Source organism: Mytilus trossulus, chromosome 2 (assembly GCF_036588685.1).
Source record: "Mytilus trossulus isolate FHL-02 chromosome 2, PNRI_Mtr1.1.1.hap1, whole genome shotgun sequence".
In the NCBI taxonomy this organism is placed as follows: Eukaryota; Metazoa; Mollusca; class Bivalvia; order Mytilida; family Mytilidae; genus Mytilus; species Mytilus trossulus.
This window is the reverse complement of record NC_086374.1, coordinates 86,966,984-86,979,043: the sequence shown is the minus strand read 5'-3', so window position 1 is coordinate 86,979,043 and position 12,060 is coordinate 86,966,984. Positions and strand designations below refer to the sequence as shown.

The 12,060-nt window shown below is 32.7% G+C and overlaps 1 protein-coding gene across 3 annotated transcripts in view; it reads left to right on the top strand.

Annotated features, from left to right (window-relative positions):
• The window catches only part of LOC134708233 (high affinity copper uptake protein 1-like), a 45,555-nt gene that overhangs the window by 26,283 nt on the left and 7,212 nt on the right, over nt 1-12,060 (top strand). For all 3 annotated transcript variants that reach the window (XM_063568618.1, XM_063568616.1, XM_063568615.1), the window contains exons 3-4: nt 9,501-9,567; nt 11,644-11,830. In XM_063568618.1, the coding sequence (XP_063424688.1) occupies nt 9,501-9,567; nt 11,644-11,830 (254 nt within the window). The remainder of the gene's footprint in view (nt 1-9,500; nt 9,568-11,643; nt 11,831-12,060) is intronic.

Below are 12,060 nucleotides of genomic sequence, written 5' to 3'. Positions count from 1 at the left end.
AGCATTATTCTTGGTTTTCGCACAATAACTTTAGTTAAAGTAAATAGAAATCAATGAAATTTAAACACAATGTTTATGACCACAAAAGGAAGGTTGGTATTGATTTTGGGAGTTTCGGTCCCAACAGTTTAGGAATTAGGGCCCAAAAAGGGACCCAAATAAGCATTTTTCTTGGTTTTCGCACCATCGCGTTAGTATAAGTAAATAGAAATCTATGAAATTTAAACACAAGGTTTATGACTATAAAAGGAAGGTTTGTATTGATTTTGGGAGTTTTGGTCCCAACAGTTAAGGAAAAAGGGGCCCAAAGGGTCCAAAATTAAACTTTGTTTGATTTCATCAAAATTGAATAATTGGGGTTCTTTAATATGCCGAATCTAACTGTGTATGTAGATTCTTAATTTTTGGTCCCGTTTTCAAATTGGTCTACATTAAGGTACAAAGGGTCCAAAATTAAACTTAGTTTGATTTTAACAAAAATTGAAACCTTGGGGTTCTTTGATATGCTGAATCTAAAAATGTACTTAGATTTTTGATTATTGGCCCAGTTTTCAATTTGGCCCAAATCGAGGTCCAAAATTAAACATTGTTTGATTTCATCAAAAATTGAATAATTGGGGTTCTTTGATATGCCAAATCTAACTGTGTATGTAGATTCTTAATTTTTGGTCCAGTTTTAAAATTGGTCTAAATTAAAGTGCAAAGGGTCCAAAATTAAACTAAGTTTGATTTTAACAAAAATTAAATTCTTGGGCCTCTTTGATATGCTGAATCTAAACATGTACTTAGATTTTTGATTATGGGCCCAGTTTTCAAGTTGGTCCAAATCAGGATCTTAAATTATTATATTAAGTATTGTGCAATAGCAAGTCTTTTCAATTGCACAGTATTGTGCAATGGCAAGAAATATCTAATTTCACAATATTGTGAAATAGCAAATTTTTTTTTAATTAAGAGTTATCTTTCTTTGTCCAGTATAGTAAGCAAGAAATATCTAATTTCACAATATTGTGCAATAGCAAGAATATTTTTTAATTGGAGTTATCTTTCTTTGTCCAGAATCAACTTAAATCTTTGTTATATACAATATACAATGTATATTCACTTTTTCTACCAACTGATAAATTTAAATAATCTTTACCATTCAGTGATAACAAGCAGTTTTTTTACATCTTAATATTCTATGATGTATTTAAATGAGTAGTAATTGTTGCAAACTTCATTAGAATATTTTAATTGAAATTAGTTTTGGAATAAGGGGGGATGTGAATAAAAAATTGGGTTCAATTTTTCTCATTTGAAATTTCATAAATAAAAAGAAAAATTCTTCAAACATTTTTTTGAGAGGATTAATATTCAACAGCATAGTGAATTGCTCTAAGAGAAAACAAAAATTTTAAGTTCATTTGAATACATTCATTCTGTGTCAGAAACCTATGCTGTGTCAACTATTTAATCACAATCCAAATTTAGAGCTGAATCCAGCTTGAATGTTGTGTCTATACTTGCCCCAACCGTTCAGGGTTCAACCTCTGCGGTCGTATAAAGCTACGCCCTGCGGAGCATCTGGTTGGTCCTGTTTTCAAATTGGTCTACATTAAAGTCCAAAGGGTCCAAAATTAAACTTAGTTTGATTTTAACAAAAATTGAAATCTTGGGGTTCTTTGATATGCTGAATCCAAACATGTACTTAGATTTTTGATTATGGGCCCAGTTTTCAAGTTGGTCCAAATCAGGATCTAAAATTATTATATTAAGTATTGTGCAATAGCAAGTCTTTTCAATTGCACAGTATTGCGCAATGGCAAGAAATTTCTAATTGCACAATATTGTGAAATAGCTAAAAAAAAAAAATTAGAGTTATCTTTCTTTGTCCAGAATAGTAAGCAAGAAATATCTAATTGCACAATATTGTGCAATAGCAAGATTTTTTTTAATTGGAGTTATCTTTCTTTGTCCAGAATCAACTTAAATCTTTGTTATATACAATATACAATGTATATTCACTTTTTACTACCAACTGATAAATTAAAATAATCTTTACCATTCAGTGATAACAAGCAGTTTTTTTTACATCTTAATATTTTATGATGTATTTAAATGAGTAGTTAGTGTTGCAAACTCCATTAGAAATTTTAATTGAGATTAGTTTTGGAATAAGGGAAAGGGGGATGTGATTAAAAAAATTGGGTTCAATTTTTCTCATTTGAAATTTCATAAATAAAAAGAAAATTTCTTCAATCATTTTTTTGAGAGGATTAATATTCAACAGCATAGTGAATTGCTCTAAGAGAAAACAAAAAAATTAAGTTATTTTAAGAACACATTCATTCTGTGTCAGAAACCTATGCTGTGTCAACTATTTAATCACAATCCAAATTTAGAGCTGAATCCAGCTTGAATGTTGTGTCCATACTTGCCCCAACCGTTCAGGGTTCAACCTCTGCGGTCGTATAAAGCTAAGCCCTGCGGAGCATCTGGTTTCACTAAGGTAAGGTGGGTGTTTTGAAAAAATACTTGCAACCGGTTGATTTTTTTTTAATATTTTCAACCGGGTTGATTTTTACTGTGGGTTGGGGTCACAAATAGAAGGATAAGAATTGTATTCACATTTAATGGAATTAAACCATTCTTCTGCTATCACTGCTAGCCTTTCATTAAAGGATTTGACAAATTAGTGTTGTGCATCTCGAATAGCAGATCATAATGGCTTTGGCAGGACTTCCTCTTCCTACGAAGTCTGCTAATGCATGGCCTATCCAACCAAGTTTCTGTCCTGTTTTTGGCACACAGAACAGTATTATCCTTCTATGACGATTATACATTTTAAAGTCCTGTTCATATTTATCACCGACCCTCATATGAGGGGTAATCTTTCAATGTAATGACTATCCCTTTTATGAGGGGTACATTTAAAGAGAAACAGATGAGGGGTAACCTCTCAATGTAATGAATATCTCTTTAAAGAGGGGTACATTCAAAGAGACGTTGATAGTGGGTCTTCCAATGGATAGAAACATGTGCCTGTGTTATGGACAATCTTTTAGAAAAGTTGTATCAAATAAAACGATTTCCCCCTTTTAAGATAATAAATCTAATTTTTTCTTTATCTTTTCTTAAACAGTTATATGACCCATTGCCTGATGGACAGTCCCTAATTTTAGGGATATCCCCCATTTTGAGATTGTTCCCAACCTGTTTATCTTCGCGATCGCCTGTGTGCCTTTTCTGTTGTTTTGATACTTTTTTTTTTAATTTCAACAATTTCAATTCAACTATCCGTTTTAGATGAATTATATGGCTTAGAATTTTCCTTAGCACCATCGTCATCTGCCTTTCCATTCTCCCGATTAATAAAAGAAAACATTGAAATTTGACGATCCGCCATTTTTGTCATTGAAAAACAAACTTCAAGGCGCGATTAGTATTTAAAATTTTACGGTGCGGAACCGAAAAAAAATCCGGAATTTGAAAAAAAAGCCGACCACCTCCTGAAATGGAAAGGTGGTCGGCTTTGAAAAGAAGGTGGTCGGCACACCCGGCTTAAATGGCGAATGGAAAACACTGCTGATATCAAAATTATTTGCAACTTTTGCAAGGGAGACAAATTTCTGTGTCATTAGTTACGTTATATAAATAGTGGTGTGTGTTGATTTCTTATGAGTGTTGTGTTCATTCCGTTCGATTAGCCTCTGATTCTATCTATACTTTTCTCCCCAAAAGTGGAAGGCGGCTTAGTAACCTGAACTTGACTCTGTCCATTGGTTCATCTATTCAAATGAATTTTTATGCCCCACCTACGATAGTAGAGGGGCATTATGTTTTCTGGTCTGTGCGTCCGTTCGTCCGTCTGTCCCGCTTCAGGTTAAAGTTTTTGGTCAAGGTAGTTTTTGATGAAGTTGAAGTCCAACCGACTTCAAACTTAGTACACATGTTCCCTATGATATGATCTTTCTAATTTTAATGCCAAATTAGAGTTTTTACCCTAATGTCAGGGTCCACTAAACATAGAAAACAATATTGCGAGTGGGGCATTCGTGTACTGGGGACACATTTTTGTTTTTCAATGTTTTCATGGCACCTATGAAAGGGAATGATTTATTTTTGGTCTGCAGCTTTATAATGTTGAGTTGTTACAAGAACACAAATTCTACATCTGTCATGTAGCCTGACTTTACTTTTGCCTAAAGTCTTTTTTATCAGGAGTGGGATTTTGGTAATATTTGTTTGTATAGAGCAATCCTGTGTGTGGTTGCACTCTAAACTTTCACAAACCGGCAACAATTTTAAACCCTTGTCATATGTTACAAGTGAATGACATAGACTAGCTCCTGGACTTACTGACAAGTATTGCATTAAAAAAAAACATGTAAACTAAAGCCTAATAACAAGGTGTTAAATTTTATTGTAACAACTTCATACATGATTGTCAATCACGATAACACGAAATCTGCTCATTTTACATTAGGTTTATGTTTTAAAATATTGTGTTCAAAGAGAGGAGGGGAAATGTATGTGTAATGTACATTGTTTTGGATCATTGACACTAGTCATATAACAATTCTGTTACTCATACCAGATCAAACACTTCTTTGTTCAGCTAGGATATGATTGATTTTGAACTGAGATGGATAAAGTCATCGATACCATAAATTATCGCTATTTTGTGCATTTTTCCTTTGATCTTTTTTTGTGATAATTTTTCATATCATGCTACTTGCTTGAGTTGAAAAATTATCACTAGAAACTAAGGAGGCATGTGGCGTTGCTGATGAAATTGACATGAAATTGCCAAGGTCGTCATAGGTAAAATAGCGATAAAGAGATTATCATTGGTCATCCGTACCGGCTCAAGCGAGAAAATCAATCTTGTTGAGATGATCAACGATAATCTATAAATATCTGAACAATAAAACAACTAAGACTATATGCATGTAGTTTGAAAGTAATGTGGTGACTTTTTTGCTATATATACTTCTATAAATATTTTCAACTGTCAAGAGTGCAATAATATCATAATAAAAGATTTGTTGCCCTTGTCATCCTTCCATCTGTTTTTTCGCAGTCCCATTTTGGTTTCTGCACTCTAACTTGTGTTTTCTACATCCAAATTTTATAAAACTCATACACAAAGCTAAGAAAAAAATTGCAGACAGTGTTTGAATTTGGGCAGTGAGTAATTTATTGTTTTAAGTTATACTCCTTAAAGTTAAGACATTTCAAAGATTGAGCATGGGAAGTTAAGACATTTCAAAGATTGAGCATGGGAAGTTAAGACATTTCAAAGATTGAGCATGGGAAGTTAAGACATTTCAAAGATTGAGCATGGACACTTGTGTCCTCAAACACATTGATCATTCTTATATTTACCTTGAATCCTCCCAAAGTGTTACTATATATGTAAATTCAACAGTAAAAATGTTGATTGATGTCTTACTTTGTACAGTACCTAATAAGTTCAATCTTTTGTTTGAAAGTAAAATTCTGTAGTATAAATAAGCCAAATATTAATTTATTATAAATATTACATGAAATGCATGATTTATTGATGTAATGTGTTAAAATAACATTATTTGAGGTTTTAATAAACGATGTTTAACCCCGCCACAACATGTCCCTGACTGTCTGTCCTCGTTCATGAACCCTGTGAGTGATTACTTTTAATTATATCATTTAAATGTTTTACCATCTATCAACTTGTTTGGCATTGGTAACAGATCTTAGATCATCTGTTAAATTTATATACTTTTGTACTTTTTCTAGAGTTTGAATGATACCTAGAAATTGACATGGATGGGGGTCTCATTGGGGGGTTCTGATTGGTAAAGAATACACATGTAGCTGTCTTTTCAGGGGCGGATCCAGCCATTTTTAAAGGGGGGGGGGGGGGGGGGGGTGATCCTAACCCAGGACAAAGGGGGGTGATCCAACTACATGTCCCCATTCAAATGCATTGATCGTCCAAAAAAAGTGGGGGTTCCAACCCCCGGGACACCCCACAATATCCGCACCTGCTTTGGAAATTTTGTGGAGTTGCTGTCTTATTTGTACAAATAGCCTCTTATCTATTATTCACATGTTATTCTAATTGTGAATGTTTCAATACTTTGAATTCTGAATTAATCACATTCAATTATTATTGCGATTTTTGAAGAATGGACTAAAATGGGAGATGAATTATTATCATGATTATGATATCAAGAACATCTCCATATAGATATTTGTAACTGAGATGTACAGTAGTTGTCGTTTTGTTTATGTAATTTATACATGTTTCTTGTTTCTCGTATTTTAGATAGATAATTCTAACATGACGTCCTTCAAACGCTTTGAGTACACACCCGTGGTAAAATATGAATATATTGCATTGGCTGTTCCGATTGTACTCCCACGTCATATGTTTTTTTATGAATGAAGTACCCGACGTCATAGAATGATGACGTTATAATTTAAGCATTTTACGGGAAAATACACGCTTTTGATACCGAAAATCATAAAAACAAGGAAACGTTAACAAACGATGCTAAAATGTGATATAAACCCATTTTTAGCTCACCTGGCCCAAAGGGCCAGGTGAGCTTTTCTTACACTTGGCGTCCGGCGTCCGGCGTCCGGCGTCCGGCGTTAGCTTTTACAAAAATCTTCTCCTCTGAAACTACTGGGCCAAATCAAACCAAACTTGGCCACAATCATCATTTGGGTATCTAGTTTAAAAAATGTGTGGCGTGACCCGGTCATCCAACCAAGATGGCCGCCACGGCTAAAAATAGAACATAGGGGTAAAATGCAGTTTTTGGCTTATAACTCAAAAACCAAAGCATTTAGAGGAAATCTGACATGGGATAAAAATGTTAATCAGGTCAAGATCTATCTGCCCTGAAAGTTTCAGATGAATCGGTTAACCTGTTGTTGGGTTGCTGCCCCTGAATTGGTAATTTTGAGGAAATTTTGCTGTTTTTGGTTATTATCTTGAATACTATTATAGATAGAGATAAACTGTAAACAGTAATAATGTTCAGCAAAGTTAGATTTACAAATAAGTCAACATGACCGAAATGGTCAGTTGACCCCTTTAGGAGTTATTGCCCTTTATAGTCAATTTTTAACCATTTTTCATAAATCTAAGTAATCTTTTACAAAAATCTTCTCCTCTGAAACTACTGAGCCAAATTAATCCAAACTTGGCCACAATCATCTTTGGGGTATCTAGTTTAAAAAATGTGTGACGTGACCTGGTCAACCAACCAAGATGGCCGCCACGGCTAAAAATAGAACATAGGGGTAAAATGCAGTTTTTGGCTTATAACTCAAAAACCAAAGCATTTTGAGGAAATTTGACAGTGATAAAAATGTTTATCAGGTCAATATCTATCTGCCCTGAAATTTTCAGATGAATTGGACAATCGGTTGTTGGCTTGCTGCCCTCCAATTGGTAATTTTTAAAGAAATTTTGCCGTTTTTGGTTATTATCTTGAATACTATTATAGATAGAGATAAACTGTAAAGAGCAATAATGTTCAGCAAAGTAAGATCTACAAATAAGTCCACATGACCTAAATGGTCAATTGACCCCTTAAGGAGTTATTGCCCTTTATAGTCAATTTTTAACAATTTTCATTAATTTGGTAAATTTATGTAAATTTTTACCAAATATTTTTCTCTGTTACTAATGGGCAAGGTTCATTATAGATATAATTGTAAGAAGCAAGAACGTTCAGTAAAGTAAGAACTTCAAACACATCACCATCACCAAAATAAAATTTTGTCATGAATCCATTTGTGTCCTTTGTTTAATATGCACATAGACCAAGGTGAGCGACACAGGCTCTTTAGAGCCTCTAGTTTTTTATATGCATAGAACAAATATATAAGTTATCATTAAAATTCATCCAAATGTATATAAATAAGTTTTGTGAATAGTTTGAGCATGTCACTTATTCTGTTTGCTCTGTTCTTTTACGCCAATCTAAAAGTGCGTTAATTTATGGGAACGGCAAAAAATGGCCTCCACCTAGAGCGCTTCGTTCCAAAAAAAATGCCATATTTGTCCTATTAGAATCGAAATAATTCATGGGGGCTTGAATATATCTAGATTTTACCACGGGTTGTCCCTTTATGCCGATATTTTACCCCTCGCTATCGCTCAGGGTAAAATATTTGTCTTAAAGGGCCAACCCATGGTAAAATAACGATATATTCAAGCCCCCATGAATTATTTCTTAATTAGACCATTGGTAATATATTCCGGTTTGAATGGTTTTACACTTGTAAATTTGGAGCCCTTTACAGCTTGTTGTTCTGTGTGAGCCAAGGCTCTGTGTTGAAGGCCGTACCTTGACCTATAATTGTTTACTTTTATAAATTGTTATTTGGATGGACAGTTGTCTCATTGGCACTCATACAACATCTTCCTATACCTTTATCAGATAACAAAATGCTACTTCTTATTATTGCGAAACTCACCTAGTTACATTATTTGCATTTTAATGAAAACTTTGCAATAATTTCTGTATTTATATTAAATGTTTTCATTATGAGTAGATTTAATTTATTTCCTATTTTAGTAAATGGCTTCAGGTTTCAAATGAAACATAGACACATAATTTTGATTTATTATGCCCCACTTATGGGCATTATGTTTTCTGGTCTGTGCGTCCTTCCTTTTGTCCGTCTGTCCGTTCGTCGTACCGTCCGTTCGTCCGTCCATTTGTCCCACTTCAGGTGAAAGTTTTTGGTTGAGGTAGTTTTTGATGAAGTTGAAGTCCAATCAATTTGAAACTTAGTAAACATGTTCCCTATGATATGATCTTTCTAATTTTAATGCCAAATTAGAGATTTAATCCCATTTTCATGGTCCACTGAACATAGAAAATGATAGTGCAGATCCATATTCTTGGGACACATTCTTGTTTTAATTAAAAGTTAATGTGTTAATTAAAGAATATAATTTCTGGGAATATGATTGTGAAAAGAACATGTTAAGCTGCCTGAAATTTATAGTCTAATGAGGGGCAAATATTCATCAAATTACAAGCTGTTATGCTTTTATTGTATTGATTATACTATAACATGAAATTATTTGTGTAATTGACAATAACTATGTTACGTTAAAATCTATAAAAAAACAACACTGAACATATTTATACTTCAAGCTTGTAAAAAAATATAAAGGGGTCTTTTTGACCTTGTGGTCTAAGAAGTCTTACTACATGTATACTACTGTACCACAAGCCTGCCAACACTGAGGTTGTGAATTCAAATACTGCATATGGCAATTTAATGCACTCAACTAAATTCTTTATCCACTCAGATTGTTAATTTTCCTACATGAGGTGGCAGTTCTCTGTTGGAACAAGTGCTTCCACCACCCTAAATAAATTAGCTTTCTTATTATAACCAATAGTGCTTAAAATGGTCTAAAACACCAACCAAGCAATACTTTTACTGTTTAAATTTGCTGTTAAGTTTCTGGTTATTAAATACTGATGGTTTATTTTCAGATGTATTTCCACACAGGGACATGTGAATATGTTCTGTTTAAAGAGGCTCTAGTATCTTCAGCAGGAGGTGAGATTAAAGAGATATCTTTCTTAAAATATCCACAATACAGGGGTATAGGCCCTATATCAGGACTCCGGGATCGGGTGTTTTTAATTTCAGGATTTCGGGATCATTGAATTTCGGAACCTCAGGATTTCGTGTTTTTAAGGGCATACGATACAGTTTTGATCCTGTATTTACAAGTTCATGAAAAAAATTGTATATAGGTTATTTTTTACCTGATTAAATCAAATATGTAATAAAAAATATACCTTCATGTGCTACTTTTTTAGTAAAATGAGGTCGAAATTTTGTATATTTGCTCGAATATCAGATTTGATGCCGTAATTTCTTTTTCGAAAGAAAGACATAACTTTTTGTCATAAAAGATAAACACAAATTGTTTTTTTGTTAAATAATCGGTAATTTCTGTATTTTATAAATATCATAAAAAAATATGTAAATAACTCCTATTTATCAAATGTTCATGAATTGAGGAACAAACGTCATTTTTTACTGCATGTTTATCAAAATTAAAAAAAATCCTCTATTTACAGTTTTACGAAGTTTAGGTCACATAATCTCCCTCCAAAATGAAACAAAATGCCGTTTTAAAAAATAGGGGTCCATGAACTCGTTTTCAAATTAAATCAGTTTGAATGATAAAAATCAGTCGAAAAATGCATCTTTTCCCGATATGTCACAGTTTGACGTCGCGAAAATAACAAATTATGTTAGCAACGTCACTACCTTCCCTGTAACTGTATCGTATGCCCTTAAGTCGGGGATCAGGACCCCTCCTACCCCCTTCACAATATTAAAAACATTAAAATATTAATCAATATCAAGCAATAGTAAAAACATGTGAAAATTGCTAATGGACATTAAGCAAGCACCAATCAATTAATCAGTAGCAAAAACATACTACATGTATAACTTTAGTGGACTCCTGCTTTGGACTGCTCTATTTGAAAATAGGAAATATTAACATTTATAGCATTGTTTTATGGTCCACTATGAACAAAGCTTGACATGTCTGTGATTGTTATCACATCAGTCACTTTTGAATTCTCCTACTTTTCCCTAAAACATTTATTCACGTACATGAATATGTTATGCAAATGTAATGGGATAAGTATATGAGATTTACAGATCATGGATATGTTACCGTATGTTTCTGTCCAGATATAGACCCTCACTTTTTTTTTTTTTAAGTTATTGAGTTTCAATGTTCTGCTCTATCTTTTCTTATTAGGTTGAGATATAATTGTGCTGACTTTATGTAAAGACATTATCTGAAATCATGTTATTTGAAGTTATTTGTAGATTAAGTATAAGTTTGGTTAGGGTTGAATAATACATGTAGAGTTTGGCCCATTGAAATTAGACAATATAAGGGATTCAACAGTTTTAATACATTTTTTTTTGCAATAGAGTTGTTAAGCTTATCTGTTATTATAAAATTTGATAAAGTCTTCATGCTTTATTTTAGATATACCCCAAGAATCTTGATCAGCTCAGAAAATACCTATAAACTGAATTCTATTCTATGTAATACAATGTAAACTGTAGACAGGTGTTGTCAAATAATGATTATTTTATGTTGGAAAAAAGTCTTTAAATGAATACTAATAATCATTGTTTTATAAGATGTAATTACTGTTATACCATTATTTTGGTTTTTCATTTTTGTATTTTCAATTATCACATACCAATAGAAATAAAGAACTTGACTAGAAACAAATTTGAAAAAAATACATCAATAGAAAATTGTTTGCTAATAGACAATCTATTCCCAGTGAGAACTACCAGTACACATGGTACATATACTAAAATACATGTTTAATCATCAAATGGATATTATCGACTGTCAATTAGAGATTTATAATGTTCCTGATTGCAGAAATCATCCCAATTACATGTATTATAAGATGAGGCTATCATATTAGTGCCTTTTAATTTCCCCCACAAATTGGCAAAGACATTCCAATTTTTATTTGAATACAGATCTTCAAGTTAAAAAGATACATTCATTTCAACTTTTTTATACACTAAACATGAAGAAAAATATATTAATCTTATGTCATTGATTGTATTTTTCAGAAATGGTTGGTGCTTGCATAGTCATATTCATCCTAGCGCTAATCTATGAAGGATTGAAAGTTTTTAGAGAACATCTCCTACGAAAGGCATTGACACCAAACTATCACAGTGAAGCTACCATCTCAAAATATACTCATACATCAACAGATACAATGGTCATAGATCCACAGTCAGCAAAATCTAATGGGTAGGTGTATAAATTATCTCCCTTGCCATTTGTTATCTCCCTTACTATGGAGAAGTATGTTGGGGTTACTTCCCTTACCTATTATGAAAAAATAGAAATCTCTCACACATGTTTTTGATTATTTTCTTAATAGTTCTTGTACAGACTATAGCAAGATAAACAATTTCAAATCTGCCGCAAATTTGAAAAAAACCAACTGTTTACTTTTTTCAAACAAATCTAAATTAAGA